This window comes from Oncorhynchus clarkii, unplaced genomic scaffold (assembly GCF_045791955.1).
Source record: "Oncorhynchus clarkii lewisi isolate Uvic-CL-2024 unplaced genomic scaffold, UVic_Ocla_1.0 unplaced_contig_12468_pilon_pilon, whole genome shotgun sequence".
Lineage (NCBI taxonomy): Eukaryota > Metazoa > Chordata > Actinopteri > Salmoniformes > Salmonidae > Oncorhynchus > Oncorhynchus clarkii.
In genome coordinates, this window is record NW_027261138.1 from 396,435 (window position 1) to 417,968 (window position 21,534).

Below are 21,534 nucleotides of genomic sequence, written 5' to 3' on the forward strand. Positions count from 1 at the left end.
CCCTCCAGCTAGGGTGGAGTCCGTCACTCCTCAACAGGCCAGGCTTGGTCCTGTTTGTGGGTGAGTCCGAGAAAGAGGGTCAATTATCTACAAATTCTATCTTTTGGGAGGGGCAGAAAACAGTTTTCAACCAGCAATTGAGTTGTGAGACTCTGCTGTAGAGCTCATCACTCCCCCTAACTGGGAGGGGGCCAGAGACAATTACTCAATGCCGACACATCTTTCTAGCTGATCTCTTTACATCTCTCAGTGTAGCAGATGTATAAGAATAATTGTTCTGAGTCTGGTTCCTCTAAAGGTTTAATTCTACCAGGGAGTTTTCCCTTGCCACTGTGCTTCAGCTTTCTCTTTCAAGTCCAGGCTGGGTTACTGAGGCATGGTCTCTTTGGGATCCAGGCTGGGTTACTGAGGCATGGTCTCTTTGGGATCCAGGCTGGGTTACTGAGGCATGGTCTCTTTGGGATCCAGGCTGGGTTACTGAGGCATGGTCTCTTTGGGATCCAGGCTGGGTTACTGAGGCATTGTCTATTTGGGATCCAGGCTGGGTTACTGAGGCATGGTCTCTTTCAAGTCCAGGCTGGGTTACTGAGGCATGGTCTCTTTGGGATCCAGGCTGGGTTACTGAGGCATGGTCTCTTTGGGATCCAGGCTGGGTTACTGAGGCATGGTCTCTTTGGGATCCAGGCTGGGTTACTGAGGCATGGTCTCTTTGGGATCCAGGCTGGGTTACTGAGGCATGGTCTCTTTGGGATCCAGGCTGGGTTACTGAGGCATGGTCTCTTTGGGATCCAGTCTGGGTTACTGAGACATGGTCTCTTTGGGATCCAGGCTGGGTTACTGAGACATGGTCTCTTTGGGATCCAGGCTGGGTTACTGAGGCATTGTCTCTTTGGGATCCAGGCTGGGTTACTGAGGCATTGTCTATTTGGGATCCAGGCTGGGTTACTGAGGCATGATATCTAATGAACATGTGTGTTGTATTGAGTAAAGGTAAACATGTTTGTAAAAATACAACAGCCAAACCAGTCTCTACAGGCTGTTTCAGTCATGGGGTTGTTTGTACCTGTGACTGATCATAGTTCAGGAAGCAATTTGATGTTGCTGTGTCTGATTAGCAAAGCTGTCCAAATCATATCCTGTTCAACAAACAATCATCTAACTGTGTTACACCACGTTGTGTTAAACCTTAAACACAGGTGATGGACTATTGTTTGCAGTTAGGTAGTTAGTTATTGTGTTAGTTACTTTTGTAGCCTAATCAGCGTCAGCCATTATTCACTATTTCTTTTAATTTGAATGGATTCTCAATGGACTTGCATTATCCTGTTGATCTGAAGGTCATTACCAATCAATCGTTAATGAGTCTGGAATGGAGATTGTGTCCAAGGGGCGGACTGGGACCAGAAATCGGCCCTGGCATTTCTAACACATCAGCCCATTTTTTTTCCCCCCTTGAGGCCCTCATTATTAGCCAGATAATAATAATTAGACAGGCCCACTGGGCTTAAAATGGACCATTCCATCCGGCATGTCGGCCAGTACGCCACACACACACATTGTAACCTTCTCCTAATTGAATAATGGCTATTATTAGCATCTTTAGTAGCCAACTGCACAATGTACGATAGAAAGAAGTTTAGCTGTAGACTACTGTCTCAGTAGCCTCTTGATTGTTCAACACTTCCTATTCCAGGAAGTGCTTCAAATCAGCATATTCCGTTTGATCCTATCTGACCCTATATTGACACACTCTTCCTATCTGTGTCAGTCCCGATCTGTTAGCATTGGGAATTGTGTGCATGTGCATTTTCAGTCCCTAACTGTTAGCATTGGGTAGCCAGCTGAGCTGAGATATTAGGTATGGCCTCTGATGTGGTCTGGGGGAGGGGGGGGGGGACTACAGGAAGTAGATACATCACACGGTTAATCTGGCCTCGTGCTCCCTACCAGTTTGCAAATAATCAGCAGCTGATGATGATATCTTCCTTGATGATCTTCCAGAATGTTCATCTCTGGTCTAGATTTGACAATTACATGAAAAAGATCCCCCCCCCCACAATAGTATGACATTGGTTAAAGCATCATATGTAAATCAATTTCAATGAAAATTCACAAATCAACCTGATTGGAGATACACAACACACTCCCTGCCTAACGTCATGAGCCGTGCGGCCTTTACCGAGAAAAACCCACCGTATTTTTAACAGGGTCGTTAGCAATTTAGTTTTCAGAGTATTTTCTGCGGCCTACCTAGCTCAATTTCTAGACATCAGATTAAAAACGAGACCAGTGTCCATAAAGTGACCATTGAATAAACAATTGGCAGATTGTTTGGACTTTCCAAACCAGAAGTATCGTTCTAAAGCATATAAAGCATATTAATATGTCTGGATTTGATTAAAGCTTTCATCTGTATTGAAATTCAAGTCTGATGCAGTACAAATCATCTTTTTTTTGAGGAGCACTTCCTCTAAGAGAATGTGGCTGTTTTTCAGAAGGTTTGAATACTAAGCAATCTTACACTTTGATTGATATTCTATTAGAGCAACTTAGGGCAAAGTAAGCTGAAGCTGTGTGCTGGGAAACCTTGGTAGAGCATGGGGGAGGTACGTGTTGTGGTGCTCGTGAATTTCCTTTCTTTTTCGGCTTCAGACCAATGCCTACTTCTCACTTAAAAGTTTTTTTTTGTTGTTGTTCTTAATACTGTAGATATGTTTGAAAAGGCCACAATAAACAAGACATATAATATTTGTACTTTGGCGCGGCAGGTAGCCTAGTGGTTAGAGCATTGGGCCAGTAACCGAAAGGTTGCTGGATCGAATCCCAGAACTGACAAGGTAAAAATCTTTCCATGAACAAGGCAGTTAACCCACTGTTCTCCTTATCTGACTTGCCTAGTTAAATAAAGGTTAAATTAAAAATGTAAATCTCAGAGCAGCAGTTCTCTGATGAGGGAGGGGACGGTAAAACTTTATAATAAGCTAGGCTTTATAAGCCAGGTATATTTCATTAGTAAATAATTAACTAAATATTAACAAATAATTTCTACATTATTAGTAAATATATTTACATGAATGTTTAACTAACTAATATAGTTGCTAATAATGTACTAATCTTTAACAACATTTATAAAATCATTTGTTAACAGTATTTATTTTCTAATGATGTATGGTTTATAAAGGATAGTTAATAGAAAGTGTTGAATAAGAATAAGGCAGGAATATAGGGTATTTCCCAAGTTCTCTCTCTCTCTCTCTCTCCATCTCCCTGTCTCTCCCTCCATCCTCTGGGATCAATTACAACATTTGGAACTCATTAAAACCCCTGAACCCACCTCCCCTCCTTCTCCTCCAGCCCCCTCCTCCCATCTACCAAACCCTAACCCCCCTCCTCCTTCTCCAGCCCTCTCCTCCCTCTACCAAAGAAAAATAGATGAAGACAGAAATCCCCCTGGTTTCTTTTCCACAGTTAGACGCCCCCCCGCCACCTCCTATTGCAGTCAGAATGATCTAACTAAGAAGGAATGGTCGTCTGGATGCCAGTCAACTAGAAATACCACATGTTGATCTCTGTGTGTGTGTGTGTGTGTGTGTGTGTGTGTGTGTGTGTGTGTGTGTGTGTGTGTGTGTGTGTGTGTGTGTGTGTGTGTGTGTGTGTGTGTGTGTGTGTGTGTGTGTGTGTGTGTGTGTGTGTGTGTGTGTGTGTGTGTGTGTGTGTGTGTGTGAGTGATCTCTGGAGAGTGTATCAATGCTGTGCAGAATCAGATGGCCCCTGGCCTGTATTAGTCTGACAGTCATGTTATGCAGCATGCTAGGTCTATGGGCTGCTCATATGGCCTTTACTATCAGTCAGACTGTGTCTTTGTTGCTCTCTCTTATGACGTACAGTGTTTTCAGTCACACCTGCTTTAGGAACTGTGGGCTACTGTCATCTTACATTTCTTCACCATTATCTGATAGGCTTTACCAACACGACATACTTGGGCTCTTAATTATCTCCGGGTTAAAGATCCAGTCTCGACGTCAACAGTGAAGAGGCGACTCCGAGAGGCAGAGTTCCTCTGTCCAGTGTCTGTGTTCTTTTGCCCATCTTAATCTTTTTCTTTTTATTGGACAGTCTGAGATATGGCTTTCTCTTTACAACTCTGCCTAGAAGGCCAGCATCCCGGAGTCGCCTCTCCACTGTTGACTTTGAGACTGGTGTTTGGAGGGTACTATTTAACTAGACACTCTAATGTACTTGTCCTCTTGCTCAGTTGTGCACCGGGGCCTCTCACTCCTCTTTTCTATGGTTAGAGCCAGTTTGCGCTGTTCTGTGAAGGGAGTAGTACACAGATCTTCAGTTTGTTGGCAATTTCTCACATGGAACAGCCTTCATTTCTCAGAACAAAAATAGACTGACGAGTTTCAGAGGAAAGTTCTTTGTTTCTGGCCATTTTGAGCCTGTAATCGAACACACAAATGCTGATGCTCCAGATACTCAACTCGTCTAAAGAAGGCCAGTTTTATTGCTTCTTTAAGCAGAACAACAGTTTTCAGCTGTGCTAACATAATTGCAAAAGGGTTTTCTAATGATAAATTAGCCTTTTAAAATGATAAACTTGGATTAGCTAACACAACGTGCCATTGGAACACAGGAGTGGTGGTTGCTGATAATGGGCCTCTATACTCCTATGTAGATATTCAAAAAAATGTAAATCACCCGTTTCCAGCTACAATAGTCAATGTCTACATTCTATTTCTGATCAATGTCATGTTATTTTAATGGACAAAAATGTTGCTTTTCTTTCAAAAACAAGGACATTTCTAAGTAAACCCAAACTTTTGAACAGTAGTATATATACTACCGTTCAAAAGTTGTAAATATATATAAATATATATATATATATATATAATGGGCTCGTAATGAAAAATCATATATTTAATGGGTCTCCTTCCCTCCACATCCCTCTCCACCCCAGGTCTGGAGATCACAGCAGAGAGCTTCATGGAGCGTTTGGACAATGGCTTCCTGCTGTGCCAGCTGGCTGAGACGCTACAGGAGAAGTTCAAGCAGAACCAGACTCAGAACCGTGGAGAACTGCCTCTTGGCAATGGAAAGGTACTGAGAAACCTATGCCCTTTTCACACTATCACGCTGACCCGAATCATAAATCAGAACCAATGGTGGCTGGTCCCGGGAAAACGGCAAAGCTTTGGGGGAACCTACACCGGAGCAGAAAAAAAACCAAGGCCGGGATCTAGTCTGGGGTCTCAAACTAAAAGTGCTGACATAGGATTATCAGTTTTGCCTTTTTAAATCATAATGAATAGCATTATGTGGACAGGGGGGAACCTGATCCTAGATCAGCACTTAATAATCTGAGATGCTTTTTGCTTACGAGTCCTGATCTGTTTGTGCCTTATAGCCAACTCCTGTGGTTGGTTGGTTTGTTGGTTTGATATGCCAATGACCATGAAAGTGGCCAGACAGCACTAACAGATCTGGGACCAGGTTAAGAATCATAGTGGTGAAAACAAGACTAATTTAGTTGAGGCTAGGTTGTCCCATGCAGTGCTAATCTTTATTTATTTATTTATTTATTCATGAACTAACCGCCACCTTGGAATATAATCCTTAAAATAAAATAATTTGAATCAGAATATTAAGATTACAACCAGGCTCATGTAATGTCATTGTGGAAAAAACCTCAGAGATCTTCAGATTAAAAATCAGGATATTGCTTTGGATGTGAAAGCTTCTAGAATACCACAGGACGGTGTTCCATGTTTAGCCAATCTATGATTACACAGGACAGTGTTCATAGTTAGCCTATCTGAAACCTAGACATAATATTAGTCTGTGGTTAGAGAGATTATTTAACCATTTTTTTAAATTATTTTTTGTTAAACATGTAAAACAGTATCGGTATCCAAACCACTTCATCCAGCTGAACTGCAATCAGTTGTTATTCCAGCTGAACTGCAATCAGTTGTTATTCCAGCTGAACTGCAATCAGTTGTTATTCCAGCTGAACTGCAATCAGTTGTTATTCCAGCTGAACTGCAATCAGTTGTTATTCCAGCTGAACTGCAATCAGTTGTTATTCCAGCTGAACTGCAATCAGTTGTTATTCCAGCTGAACTGCAATCAGTTGTTATTCCAGTTGAACTGCAATCAGTTGTTATTCCAGCTGAACTGCAATCAGTTGTTATTCCAGCTGAACTGCAATCAGTTGTTATTCCAGCTGAACTGCAATCAGTTGTTATTCCAGCTGAACTGCAATCAGTTGTTATTCCAGCTGAACTGCAATCAGTTGTTATTCCAGCTGAACTGCAATCAGTTGTTATTCCAGCTGAACTGCAATCAGTTGTTATTCCAGCTGAACTGCAATCAGTTGTTATTCCAGCTGAACTGCAATCAGTTGTTATTCCAGCTGAACTGCAATCAGTTGTTATTCCAGTTGAACTGCAATCAGTTGTTATTCCAGCTGAACTGCAATCAGTTGTTATTCCAGTTGAACTGCAATCAGTTGTTATCCCAGTTGAACTGCAATCAGTTCTTATTCCAGCTGAACTGCAATCAGTTCTTATGCCAGCTGAACTGCAATCAGTTCTTATGCCAGCTGAACTGCAATCAGTTCTTATGCCAGCTGAACTGCAATCAGTTCTTATGCCAGCTGAACTGCAATCAGTTCTTATGCCAGCTGAACTGCAATCAGTTCTTATGCCAGCTGAACTGCAATCAGTTCTTATGCCAGCTGAAAGCCAATTCGCTAACCTTCACATAAGAGACTAGTAGTCCTGCAGTATATTTCATGACCCGATAGGCCAGTTTTGTGATTAGTGAGTCTTCGGCAAAATGTCTCTTTTAAAGGTATTTAAGTAAGTCTGTTTCTGCAAGGTCTTTGGTATGTCATACCATGGCTGTATATAATAGCTATTGGTACAAGCTGTCCCCATTATGGGGCCCCATATTTGAGTAGAGGCCACATGCTGGAGGTTAGAGTGAGAATAACTGTATGGGAAGGTGTAGTGTATAGCTTGTTAAACTGTATAGGAAGGTAGTGTATAGCTTGTAAAACTCCGACCATGCTGTTTCATACGAAACTAATGACAGAAACGGGTTAATTTTGTTAGAATCGTTGATGTGAAATACACCAAGCATGAAGTTTACATTGTACATTTTCAATAGTGTTCAAATAGTATTTGAAATAATTTGGAGTCATTTAGGTGGGCTTGAATGAGCTTGCCTGTTGTAATGGAGTCAATAGAATCTAGAAATAGAATAAAGGATGGAGCCAATAGAATCTAGAAATAGAATAGAGGATGGAACCAATAGAATCTAGAAATAGAATAGAGGATGGAACCAATAGAATCTAGAAATAGAATACAGGTTGGAACCAATAGAATAGAGGATGGAACCAATAGAATCTAGAAATAGAATACAGGTTGGAACCAATATAATCTAGAAATAGAATACTGGTTGGAACCAATAGAATCTAGAAATAGAATACAGCTTGCAAAAGTGCAAACACTTTTGCACTCTTGTGGTGGGTCTCCTGATGCTGGTGGTAGTCTATTACAGAGCTGCTGGTGGTGGGTCTCCTGATGCTGGTGGTAGTCTGTTACAGGGCTGGTGGTGGGTCTCCTGATGCTGGTGGTAGTTTGTTACAGGGCTGGTGGTGGGTCTCCTGAGGCTGGTAGAGTCTGTTACAGGGCTGGTGGTGGTGGGTCTCCTGATGCTGGTGGTAGTCTGTTACAGGGCTTCTTGTGGTGGGTCTCCTGATGCTGGTGTGAGTAGATCAGCTAGCAGCACAGATGTGTGGAAATACTTGAGGTCAATTGCCATAGGGAGGCCCCTTGTGAATATAGAGCAGTCTATTGATCTGGGAAAGAGAGAGAAAGGGAGGGAGGGAGGGAGATACTGAGGGAGAGGGGGAAGGAGAGAGAGAGGCAGAGACAGGAACTCTGGAGAAAATGGTTTGGGTTTATTTGGGCTTGTCTGACCTAGAAATTATGTTCACTCCCCCTAAAAGAAAATAGGGGGAAAAATATTTGTATCTCTGAGGTCAATAGATCATGTTTGGATAGAGACTGGACTTAAAAGGCAGTCAGCCAGCTAGCCAGTCAGCCGGCCAGTCAGACAGCTAGCCAGTCAGCCAGCCAGTCAGGCAGATAGCCAGCCAGCCAGTCAGCCAGATAGCCAGTCAGCCCAGCCCGTCAGTCAGTTCAGGCTTATTACTTATACCTGAGTTACACAGGATACCTGGGGCCAATTTCTCTCCAGGACTTGTCAATTCATTATTTCACCGGGCTTTTTATTTTATTTCATTTAAACAATCTGACGTTACACAATGTCTCCTGCAATTATTTTTAAATTATTACTTTTAAAAGTCATCTCTGCTCAGACTCAGAACAGTTTGGTTTTAAAAGGCCCAGTTATCTCTACTCAGATTCAGAACAGTTTAGTTTTAAAAGGCCCAGTTATCCTAAAATACAGAGAAGACAGAGAAGACCGCTCCAAACCGCTCCAACCTGCTCCAACCCGCTCCAAACTGCTCCAACCTGCTCCAAACCGCTCCAAACTGCTCCAAACCCGCTCCAACCCGCTCCAAACCACTCCAACCTGCTCCAACCTGCTCCAAACCCGCTCCAAACCGCTCCAACCTGCTCCAAACCGCTCCAACCCGCTCCAAACCCGCTCCAACCCGCTCCAAACCGCTCCAACCTGCTCCAACCTGCTCCAAACCCGCTCCAAACCGCTCCAACCCGCTCCAACCCGCTCCAAACCGCTCCAACCCGCTCCAACCTGTTCCAACCTGCTCCAAACCGCTCCAACCTGCTCCAAACCGCTCCAACCTGCTCCAACCCGCTCCAACCCGCTCCAACCCGCTCCAAACCGCTCCAAACCGCTCCAACCTGCTCCAAACTGCTCCAAAACCGCTCCAAACCGCTCCAACCTGCTCCAACCTGCTCCAAACCCGCTCCAACCCGCTCCAAACCGCTCCAACCTGCTCCAAACTGCTCCAAACCCGCTCCAACCCACTCCAACCTGCTCCAACCTGCTCCAAACCGCTCCAACCTGCTCCAAACCGCTCCAACCTTCTCCAAACCGCTCCAACCCGCTCCAAACCCGCTCCAACCCGCTCCAAACCGCTACAAACCACTCCAACCTGCTCCAAACCGCTCCAACCTGCTCCAAACTGCTCCAAACCCGCTCCAACCTGCTCCAACCTGCTCCAAACCCGCTCCAACCTGCTCCAAACCGCTCCAAACCGCTCCAAACCGCTCCAACCCGCTCCAAACCGCTCCATCCTGCTCCAAACCGCTCCAAATACTAACTATACAGGTTCCCATCTCCATCCATACTTAATATTAACTAGACAGGCGAGGAGGATTCTGCAGGTAGCTACAGTATCCATAGCAGTATGTAACCAGGCATCCTCTGGACATGACGTTAGTCTATCACAGGACCTTAGCCCCATTCTATATCTTTAATGCTGAGTGCCAAGCAGAGACAGTAGTTTAGTCTTAGTGACCCGGCCGGGAATTGATCTCCCAACCTTGCCAACTCGGGGAGGACACTAACTACAAGACCACTGAGTTGGTCGTGTACAGAGTAGCTCATACTAGTACGGTGGTCCACTAAAACAATGATGCGGGCATAACCTTCAACCAAGCTAAAATGTGGCAATAGCAGAGAGGAGCCAACTAGAAGAGCCTGGAATGAAAGGAGAAAGGCAGAGTCCCTCCCAGAGAGGAGCCAACTAGAAGAGCCTGGAATGAAAGGAGAAAGGCAGAGAGTCCCTCCCAGAGAGGAGCCAACTAGAAGAGCCTGGAATGAAAGGAGAAAGGCAGAGAGTCCCTCCCAGAGAGGAGCCAACTAGAAGAGCCTGGAATGAAAGGAGAAAGGCAGAGAGTCCCTCCCAGAGAGGAGCCAACTAGAAGAGCCTGGAATGAAAGGAGAAAGGCAGAGAGTCCCTCCCAGAGAGGAGCCAACGAGAAGAGCCTGGAATGAAAGGAGAAAGGCAGAGTCCCTCCCAGAGAGGAGCCAACTAGAAGAGCCTGGAATGAAAGGAGAAAGGCAGAGAGTCCCTCCCAGAGAGGAGCCAACTAGAGGAGCCTGGAATGAAAGGAGAAAGGCAGAGAGTCCCTCCCAGAGAGGAGACAACTAGAAGAGCCTGGAATGAAAGGAGAAAGGCAGAGAGTCCCTCCCAGAGAGGAGCCAACTAGAAGAGCCTGGAATGAATGGAGAAAGGCAGAGAGTCCCTCCCAGAGAGGAGCCAACTAGAAGAGCCTGGAATGAAAGAAAACACTGCATTTTTTCCACCATGACCTCATTGTACCTTTCTTTGTCTGCATCCCAAATGGCACTGTATTCCCTATATAGAGCCAGTCAAAGGTAGTGCACTATATAGGGAATCGGGTGCCATTAGGGACGATTTTCTTTCTCTCGGCTCGGAGACGCACACATCCTGTATTAAACCATAGCGAGGAGCATAAATCTACCTCATCGTGTGGGGGGGGGGGGCAGACCTTAAACCTGGGTTCAAATATTATTCGAAATTGTTAAAATACTTTACGTATTTGCTTAAGCCTGCCTGGAGTCCCTATTGCGGTTTTGGAACTATTTAATTGCTTCCATCGAGCCAGGAAAACTCAATCAAGCACAGATCCATCATTTTGAATAGATTTTCAAATCGTATTTGAACCCAGGTTTGGTGGGGGGCTGCTGCCTGTGTGGAGCCTCAAGTGTCATTTGATCCTCAAGTCAGACCATACCAGACCAGACCTGTTGGTGGAGTAGTCTAGCCCTCCTCCCCTCCTCCCCTCCTCCTCTCCTCCTCCCCTCCTCCCCTCCTCCTCCTCCGCCCCTGCTCCCCCCATCCCTCTCTCCCATACCAGACCAGGCCTGGTGCAGTAGTAGTCTAGACCTCCTCCCCTCCATCCCTCTCTCCCAGACCAGGCCTAGTGCAGTAGTAGTCTAGACCTCCTCCCCTCCATCCCTCTCTCCCAGACCAGGCCTGGTGCAGTAGTAGTCTAGACCTCCTCCCCTCCATCCCTCTCTCCCAGACCAGACCAGGCCTGGTGCAGTAGTAGTCAAGACCTCCTCCCCTCCATCCCTCTCTCCCAGACCAGGCCTGGTGCAGTAGTAGTCTAGACCTCCTCCCCTCCATCCCTCTCTCCCAGACCAGGCCTGGTGCAGTAGTAGTCTAGCCCTCCTCCCCTCCTCCTCTCCTCCTCCCCTCCTCCTCCCCTGCTCCCCCCATTTCTCTCTCCCAGACCAGGCCTGGTGCAGTAGTAGTCTAGACCTCCTCCCCACCCATCTCTCCCAGACCAGGCCTGGTGCAGTAGTAGTCTAGACCTCCTCCCATCCATCCCTCTCTCCCAGACCAGGCCTGGTGCAGTAGTAGTCTAGACCTCCTCCCCTCCATCCCTCTCTCCCAGACCAGGCCTGGTGCAGTAGTAGTCTAGACCTCCTCCCCTCCATCCCTCTCTCCCAGACCAGGCCTGCTGCAGTAGTAGTCTAGACCTCCTCCCCTCCATCCCTCTCTCCCAGACCAGGCCTGGTGCAGTAGTAGTCTAGACCTCCTCCCCTCCATCCCTCTCTCCCAGACCAGGCCTGGTGCAGTAGTAGTCTAGACCTCCTCCCCTCCATCCCTCTCTCCCAGACCAGGCCTGGTGCAGTAGTAGTCTAGAACTCCTCCCCTCCATCCCTCTCTCCCAGACCAGGCCTGGTGCAGTAGTAGTCTAGACCTCCTCCCCTCCATCCCTCTCTCCCAGACCAGGCCTGGTGCAGTAGTAGTCTAGACTTCCTCCCCTCCATCCCCCTCATTCCTCTCTCCCATACCAGACCAGGCCTGGTGCAGTAGTAGTCTAGCACTCCCTCCCCTCCTCCTCCTCCCCTCCTTCATTCCTCTCTCCCATACCAGACCAGGCCTGGTGCAGTAGTAGTCTAGCCCAATATTGATCTGCGAAAGGAAAAGTTCCTCGAACCAGAGCTGAAACCAGAGCCCCTCAACATATGGAGAACAAATCTGAAAAAGACAGGTGGCATATGTACTAGGGACATAAGTCTATGGGGGTAGATGGTTATAGTGTGTTCTGATGGGAACCCAACTGACTGGGGGTTGGGGGATGGGAAGCTCAGATTCGGTCAGAGACTGAGTGAATTAACAAGGACTGTCTTTTCTCTGAAAGGAACAATGAAGTCCGACCAACTTCTGTTGGGCCTGAAGTTGGCCATGTAGCAACAGTTTGTGGTCACAGTCTGAAAATCTTCCCCCCCACCCCCCCCCCCCCCCCTTGTCTTTGGGGATAAATCATTACAGAATATCACTATCACAGCCTTGCTGTTCTGTTGAGAATACAATAGATATTTTATTGTCCATTTGATGAAAACAGAAACAGCCCTTGTTTCCTTTCGCCCTCAGACACACACGTTGAGAGGTACAGGGTCAGTCAGGGTACAGCATCCCTGGATGGAGGGCTGCTGGTCCACCTCTCCACCCTCTAGGATATCCGCCGAGACAATTCTCTGTGACGTTGCTTTTGTATTAATAAGTTGCTATTCACAAATAGCACCAACTGATATTGTGGTTGATGGTTGGGGTCCCGTGTGACTGAGTTGGTAGAGGATGGTGCTTGCAAATGCCAGAGTTGTGGGTTTGATTCCCATGGGGGACCAGTACAGGGCAAAGTATGACAATGTATGAACTCACTATGGTAAGTTTGGATAATGACTCAAATGTAAATGTTTCTCTCTTCCTAATGTGTCTTCACTGCCATTGTAACCTCTGACCTCTCCTTCCACCTAGGGGCACTTCCATTTCTCACACAAAGGAATCTATTTTCTTCTAATGTCTCCCTCCACCAGGCCATCCCATGCCGGAGGATCCCGTGTCGTGCCAGCGCTCCCTCCGGGTCCTTCTTCGCCAGGGACAACACAGCTAACTTCCTGACCTGGTGTCGTCAGGTGGGGGTGGGAGAGACCTGCCTGTTTGAGTCTGAGGGACTGGGTGAGTACGGATGTATGTCAGTTTGCATTAATGCTCCGTTTTGATTCTTTCAAGTTTGAACACAACAGAACAAATCATTAGGTTCTAGAACACTGCCTTTAGAAGTGTCATGAATTCACTCAATTGAAATGGAATTAACCCCAAAACCCTGGTGAGAACAGTACACCACTCTGGTCACAGATAATCAAGTTTCAGTTTCCTTTAATAAATATGGCCTTGTCCGGATCTACCTCAGGCTGTCAGCAGCACTACCAGGGAGGAGGATAGACCCAGACTGCCGTCTATGGGTGGTGGACTGACTGGTGGGATGCAGAGAGAGAGAGACACAAAGGCATCTCCTCTCCTCTCCTCGTACACAAGCTCCTCTTCTGTTGTCCACAGACTCCAACCACAATACCCTGACTTCACACAATACCCACTTGGACAGCAGGCTATGTTCTGAGAACGCCGTGACTGTCTTGGCTTACCAGATGAATGATATGAACAGTTATGTGGATTTTAAACAGTCGTTCGCTGTACAGAACGTCCCAGGAAACACAGAGTGAAAGTGAGAGAAGACAGACAGTGGGGCGTTAGCTAGCTGGAGAGAGAGAAAGTAGGGCAATGTTATGTATTTGTGTTTATTATGGATACCCATTAGTTCCTGCCAAGGCAGCAGCTACTCTTCCTGGGGTTTATTATGGATCCCCATTAGTTCCTGCCAAGGCAGCAGCTACTCTTCCTGGGGTTTATTATGGATCCCCATTAGTTCCTGCCAAGGCAGCAGCTACTCTTCCTGGGGTTTATTATGGATCCGCATTAGTTCCTGCCAAGGCAGCAGCTACTCTTCCTGGGGTTTATTATGGATCCCCATTAGTTCCTGCCAAGGCAGCAGCTACTCTTCCTGGGGTTTATTATGGATCTCCATTAGTTCCTGCCAAGGCAGCAGCTACTCTTCCTGGGGTTTATTATGGATACCCATTAGTTCCTGCCAAGACAGCAGCTACTCTTCCTGGGGTTTATTATGGATCCCCATTAGTTCCTGTCAAGGCAGCAGCTACTCTTCCTGGGGTTTATTATGGATCCCCATTAGTTCCTGCCAAGGCAGCAGCTACTCTTCCTGGGGTTTATTATGGATCCCCATTAGTTCCTGTCAAGGCAGCAGCTACCCTTCCTGGGGTTTATTATGGATCCCCATTAGTTCCTGCCAAGGCAGCAGCTACTCTTGCTGGGGTTTATTATGGATCCCCATTAGCTACTGTCAAGGCAGCAGCTACTCTTCCTGGGGTTTATTATGGATCCCCATTAGTTCCTGCCAAGGCAGCAGCTACTCTTCCTGGGGTTTATTATGGATCCCCATTTAGTTCCTGTCAAGGCAGCAGCTACTCTTCCTGGGGTTTATTATGGATCCCCATTAGTTCCTGCCAAGGCAGCAGCTACTCTTCCTGGGGTTTATTATGGATCCGCATTAGTTCCTGTCAAGGCAGCAGCTACTCTTCCTGGGGTTTATTATGGATCCCCATTAGTTCCTGTCAAGGCAGCAGCTACTCTTCTTGGGGTTTATTATGGATCTCCATTAGTTCCTGCCAAGGCAGCAGCTACTCTTCCTGGGGTGTATTATGGATCCCCATTAGTTCCTGCCAAGGCAGCAGCTACTCTTCTTGGGGTTTATTATGGATCCCCATTAGTTCCTGTCAAGGCAGCAGCTACTCTTCCTGGGGTTTATTATGGGTCCCCATTAGTTCCTGTCAAGGCAGCAGCTTCCTGGGGTGCAGCAAAATGCAGGCAGTTAATACCTATTAAACCATAGTGATAAGGCCGTGTCAGCGGTCGGAGGTACAGACGATTCTTGTGTTTTTCTCTCCTTGTCAGTTTTCTGGCTAACGATTGGTTTATTCTTCTCTACTTTCAACCCCAACCAGCTGGCCCCCTTAGACATTTTATTTAGGTGAAATGATGGATAACTTACTAATTAGACTATAATTTATTAGAATGTAATATGAATAGAATGGAACTTGATTGTCCATCCAAGGCTAGTGCACCGTGCGTGACAACCGGGTAGCTAGCTAACTATCCTGTTCCCTCTCTTTCCTCTTCTTTTCCTTCTACTGTGATGGATTGAAAAGTGCATCAGCATACGACAACAGGTTTGGAGAACTATTGCTGTCATGATGCATGGTGTGCTGTGTCACGTCACATGCCCATCAATCATCTTACTTGCCTGGCACATTATTTCATGTAGTTTAGTCTTTTGTGAAATTGCTGCTTGTTGATCTTCAAAAACAAAAAAATTCTGTAGCTGTTTTGAGCTCACACTTATGTTCACCTCACGCTAACACACCAATATCAATAACTCAATCACCACTTATCACAAAGAACACTTCTCATTTTCTCTATACCCACTGGCATGTGCGTAAGAGTGTTTTATTAAAACCACTTTCCCACATCACTTTAACGCAAGTTTCAATGTGACAGGGATAATATTACCACCCTGTAATTGAGATGGGTTGTAAGGAACACAGTGAAGATCATGCACTCTTTTCCATGTATTTCTCCCCCTTAGTTCTTCACAAACAGCCACGGGAAGTATGCCTCTGTCTCCTACAGCTGGGAAGGATAGCGTCTCGGTAAGGGATCTTCCCCTCTTTCCCGTAAGGGATTTTCCCCTCTTCGCCTTGATTTAAATTATTCACTTAAAAAGCTTTCAATTTTAATTGAATTTGTATGTGCATTATATATTACAAGTAGAAGTTTAATTATCCTTTGATTATATTCTCTTTAGAAATGATTTTGCAAAGAAAACATTCAAAAGGAGTGGGGTAGTCCCTCTCCTAACATATTTGTAGTTTATTGTACAGAAGAAGGCACAGGAATACTGAAACGTTGGATGATTTACCCAATACATTACTGGTAGTTTATATATATATATATATAGAGAGAGAGTGTGTGACTCTATTTTTCATAGCTTATAGTTTATTCGCCGTTAGTCAGCACCTTTTTAAATAAATAAAAATTCCCTGGGTGTGCGCCAGCTCATGTTTTTTATTAGTTTATGGTATGGAGCAGAGAGAAAGAGGAGAGACTGCGCTGAAATAGCAGTGGGCCAGATTCAACCCCATGCTGCAGTGGTACATATGATTAGTGTGCTGAAATTCAACCCCATGATGCAGAGGTATACATGATTTGACCCCAGACCACTCTAGGCCACTGCAATATATTTGACCCCAGGCCATTATAATGTATTTGACCCCAAACCACCCTAGATCACTGTAATATATTTGATCCTCAGACCACCCTAGCTCCCGAGTGGTGGAGCGGTCTAAGGCACTGCATCTCAGTGCTAGAGACGTCATTACAGACCCTGGTTTGATTCCAGGCTGTATCACAACCAGCCGTGATTGGGAGTCCCACATGTCGGCACACAATTGGCCCAGCGTCATCTATAATGTATTTGACCCCAGGGCATTATAATGTATTTCACCCTAGACCACTGTACTGTATTTGACTCCAGACCACTATAATGTATTTGAGCCCAGGCCACTATAATGTATTTGAGCCCAGGCCACTATAATGTATTTGAGCCCAGACCACTAGAATGTATTTGAGCCCAGGCCACTATAATGTATTTGAGCCAAGGCCACTATAATGTATTTGAGCCAAGGCCACTAATGTATTTGACCCCAGGCCACTATAATGTATTTGACCCCAGGCCACTATAATGTATTTGACCCCAGGCCACTATAATGTATTTGACCCTAGGCCACTATAATGTATACCTTCATGTAAACTGTTGTCCTATTATCTTTAGGTACAACGTGGAGCCTCCGGGGCTTATCAAGCTGGAGAAGGAGATAGAACAGGAGGAGAAAGTATCGCTACCCTCACCTGTCTCTCCCTCCCAATCTCTCTCTCCATCCCCTTCTCCAAACCCCCCATCCCCCTCTCCAACCTCTCCATTCCCCTCTCCAACCAAGTGCTTGTCGTCTAGCAAGAAGAGCACAGGGAAGCTGCTGGATGAGGCTGTGAGTAGGGTACACAAGGTCAACACAATGTCATGAAATTACGTTGAATTACGTTTTCAATTTATGAGGATTACCAGGAATTTATGAGGATTACCAGGAATTTATGAGGATTACCAGGAATTTATGAGGATTACCAGGAATTTATGAGGATTACCAGGAATTTATGAGGATTACCAGGAATTGATGAGGATTACCAGGAATTTATGAGGATTACCAGGAATTTATGAGGATTACCAGGAATTTATGAGGATTACCAAGAATTTATGAAGATTACCAGGAATTTGTGAGGATTACCAGGAATTTATGAGGATTACCAGGAATTTATGGGGATTACCAGGAATTTATGGGGATTACCAGGAATGTATGAATATTACCAGGAATTTGGGGAGGGTTGTTGGATTGACCTCCCTACTAATCTAATGATGTTTGTTTGTGCATGTGTGCGTCTCAGGTGAAGCATATCTTTGAGGAGCCTCCCTGCAAGTGTCCCAATAAATTCTGTGTGGAGAGACAGGCTCAGGGCCGCTATCGCGTCGGGGAGAAGATGCTCTTCATCCGGGTGTGTGCCAACCCTCCTCATCTTTTTACTCACTTTCTCTGGCACAAACGCCATGTTTTTTTTGTTTTTTTTTTGTAACATGAATTTCTAGTTGCATTACGACTCAGCCACATAGTTAACAGCAGCTGGACTTTAAATTGGGCTTGGACTGTGCCTGCCAAAATATCTTTGACCAAATGTTTTGGGTTCGGTGGGGTCAAATCTGAAGTGTTGAAATCTGGTGTCAATAATTTTGCACATGGCTGGCTTGTACTGTAAGTGATTTATACTGGGGTTGTGGCATTTCATATTGCTGTGAATATTATATTGACATGGCAGATATGAATACGGATTGTACAGAAATACTTTCTTACTTACTCAGGTCCATTGCTCCTCAGTGTCCTCTGGGACCATAGACCATTGATGACTAATAGATGGCTGTTGAATGACAGCCAATTCTGTCCTCATAACAAACCCACTCTTTCCTCCTTGTTCTGAGATTTGATGAGTCTGAATTTTATGAGTCTGGATTTGATGAGTCTGAATTTTATGAGTCTGGATTTGATGAGTCTGAATTTTATGAGTCTGGATTTTATGAGTCTGAATTGTATGAGTCTGGATTTTGGCTGACCCACGTTTTTCCAGGAATTTGTTGTTAATTGACCTTTCACTTTTGGCAGGATTTTTTTTACATTTTTTAATCCAGGTTGGAGTTATATGAGGTTTTCAGTTCAACAACAATAACGTTTCTCATCTCAATGTGAACTGAGTCACACACCACACACACACACACACACAGCAGTGTGTTGTTATTTGGACTGCCTGACTGTGTGGATGACAGGCGTCCATTGTCCCTGCTGGTAGCAACTCCTCTGCTGCTTTGAGGCTTCATTTACTGGTGATGGTATTCCAACTATGTCTGTGTCTGTCTCCTGTGGCACCATAGAGATGGAAAGAGAACTCCTCTTTGTATTATCCATGCTTTAAAAAAAAAGAAGTTTATATCCATCTAGACTCCTCTTTCTTACCTCTATGGGCCAGCCAGGGTTGATGGGGTTCGGGGGGGAAAAAAGAGAGCCCTCAGGATCAACAGGCTTGATAAATAATACATTAGGGTTAGGGTTAGAAGGGTTAGGGTTAGAAGGGTTAGGGTTAGAAGGGTTAGGGTTAGAAGGGTTAGGGTTAGAAGGGTTAGGGTTAGGGTTAGAAGGGTTAGGGTTAGAAGGATTAGGGTTAGGGTGAGAAGGGTTAGGGTTAGGTTTAGGGTTAGAAGGGTTAGGGTTAGAAGGGTTAGGGTTAGGTTAGGGTTAGGGTTGTTAGGGTTAGGGTTAGGAGGGTTAGGGTTAGGGTTAGAATAGCCCTTTTTCTAAAACACTAAGATACTCTACGATAATGTATATGCCGTTATTCTTGCCAATGAGCTATCGCCATGATTTGTATTTATTCTTAATTGTTTCCTCGTTTACATAAAATATAAATGTTCTTATGTAAATAAATACTGTAACTTTCTATTTATTTAACTAGACAAGTCAGTTAAGAATACATTCTGATTTACAATAACAGCCTAGGAACAGTGGGGTTAAACTGCCTTGTTCAGGGGCAGAATGACAGATATTTTACCTTGTCAGCTCGGGGATTCGATCCAGCAACCTTTCAGTTACTGGCCCAACACTCTAACCACTAAGCTACCTACCGCCCCTAACTCAAACAGACCTTGCTACAAAACAATTGCCTTGCAAAAATGAAGTCTATTTACAAATACAGATTGGTGAAGTATCATTGGTGCTCTTGGAATCTTGGATTCACAACCAGGATTCACATGTCTAAAAATGCTGTTGAAGGAGGATCTGGACTGTAGGTCAACAAGGGCTGACAATACGCTCTAGAATGACCCCTGCTGGTAGCACACAGTATCACCGTTTCTGGATGGATAGCTCTTTGAGGATCACAAATGCAGAATAAGAGAAAGGTTGTATGTTAGCCTGGTTTTAACGGACATGGGCCAGTGTTCAGGGTCTAAAATAAACCGTTTGTTCCCATAGTGCCCTCTGCTGTCAAGTAGATATCCTAAATAAAATGTTTTCTACTATTCAGAGGGGGAACCCAGACATCTTTTGTACGATCGACGTTTCTTTCAACCATCCATAAGGGTTGCTGAGCAACCAAGGACAAGTCACAACGAAGACGAGTCTTGATTCTTCTTTGTCCATGACTGTTCAATTCCAAGAATGAGCTTCTTGGACTCTAGAGTGTTGGATGAAATGAAACGTCTGTTTCTGTGTGCTCTCAATATGGGCTGCCTGGTAAGTCACAGAAAGTGTGAACCTCCATCTCACTCTGGTTCTCAGCTAGCAATGGTGGTGGTAAAAGTACCCAATTGTCATACTTGAGTAAAAGTAAAGAGAATGACTCACGTCAAGGTGTCACCCAGTAAAATACTACTTGAGTAAATGTCTAAAGTATTCCGTTTTAAATATAAATGAAAGTTAGAATATTACTTATATTAAGTATCACAGGTAAATGTAATTGCTAAAATAAATTTAAAGCTACAATATGTCACTTTTTTTGGGCGACCCACCAAATTCACATAGAAATGTCAGTTATAGAACTGTCATTCACAATTGAAAGAAAGTCTAAGAAGTGGTAGATATGTTCTATGTGTGCTATTTCTATGCGTCTCGTTCTTAAGTTTAGTTTCTGTGTATTTTACTTTCGGTTTTGTACTTCAAACAGTTAAATACAATATTAATATTTTTGTTTATGCAAAATATATTTCAAAGCGGTTTAGATTCTGTACAATATACTTGCTTGTTTTGTCACAAACTGAAATTAGGCAAACTATTAGAAATTTTAGCAACCAGGAAATGGTGGTGTGATTTCTGCATAGTACACCTTTAAGTATCCAAAGTAAAAGTATCAATCATTTCAAATTACTTATATTAAGCAATCCAGACAGCACAATTATTATATAAATAAATAAAATAATGTATATCCAGGGGCACACTCCAACACTCAGACATCGTTTACAAACAAATCCATTTTCTTTAGTGAGTCTGCCAGATCGAGGCAGAATGGATGATCAGGGATGTTCTCTTGATAAATGTGTGAATTAAAAATATTAAAAAATCTGCCCTGCTAAGCATTTAAAATGTAAAGACTACTATTGGGGGAAATGAATGGAGTAAAAAAGTACTGTGCCGTCGGAAAGTATTCAGACCCCTTGACTTTTTCCACATTTTGTTACGTTACAGCCTTAGTTTAAAACGGATTACATCGTTTTTCCCCTCATCAATCTACACACAATACCCCATAATGACAAAGCAAAGGCAGGTTTAGAAATTTTTTGCTCATTTATCCCCACAAAAACAACTGAAATATCACATTTCCATCAGTATTCAGATCATTTACTCAGTACTTTGTTGAAGCATCTTTGGCAGCGATTACAGCCTTCGAGTCTTCTTGGGTATGACGCTACACGCTTGGCACACCTGTTTTTGTGGAGTTTCTCTCATTCTTCTCTGCAGACCCTCTCAAGCTCTGTCAGGTTGCACGGGGAGTGTTGCTGCACAGTTATTTTCAGGTCTCTCCAGAGAACCTTGTTTCTCATGGTCTGAGAGTGTTTAGGTGCCTTTTGGCAAACTCCAAGCGGGCTGTCGTGCCTTTTACTGAGGAGTGGCTTCCGTCTGGCCACTCTACCATAAGTGCCTGATTGGTGGAGTGCTGCAGAGTCTGTTGTCCTTCTGGAAGGTTCTCCAATTTCCACAGAGGAACTAGAGCTCTGTCAGTGACCATCAGGTTCTTGGTCATCTCCTTGACCAAGGCCTTCCCCCCCGATCGTTCAGTTTGGCTGGGCGGCCAGCTCTAGGAAGAGTCTTGGTGGTTCCAAACTTCTTCCATTTAAGAATGAGAGAGGCCACTGTGTTCTTGGGGACCTTCAATGCTGCAGAAATGTTTTGGTACCCTTCCCCAGATCTGTGCCTTCGACACAATCCTGC

At 44.7% G+C, this 21,534-nt stretch overlaps 1 protein-coding gene across 1 annotated transcript in view; it reads left to right on the forward strand.

The window, feature by feature from the left end:
• Positions 1-21,534, forward strand: part of LOC139405193 (growth arrest-specific protein 2-like) — a 48,075-nt gene that overhangs the window by 22,910 nt on the left and 3,631 nt on the right. Inside the window, exons 3-7 of the mRNA XM_071147623.1 lie at positions 4,961-5,100; positions 12,859-13,000; positions 15,543-15,606; positions 16,788-17,001; positions 17,453-17,560. Coding sequence (XP_071003724.1) covers positions 4,961-5,100; positions 12,859-13,000; positions 15,543-15,606; positions 16,788-17,001; positions 17,453-17,560 — 668 coding nt within the window. The remainder of the gene's footprint in view (positions 1-4,960; positions 5,101-12,858; positions 13,001-15,542; positions 15,607-16,787; positions 17,002-17,452; positions 17,561-21,534) is intronic.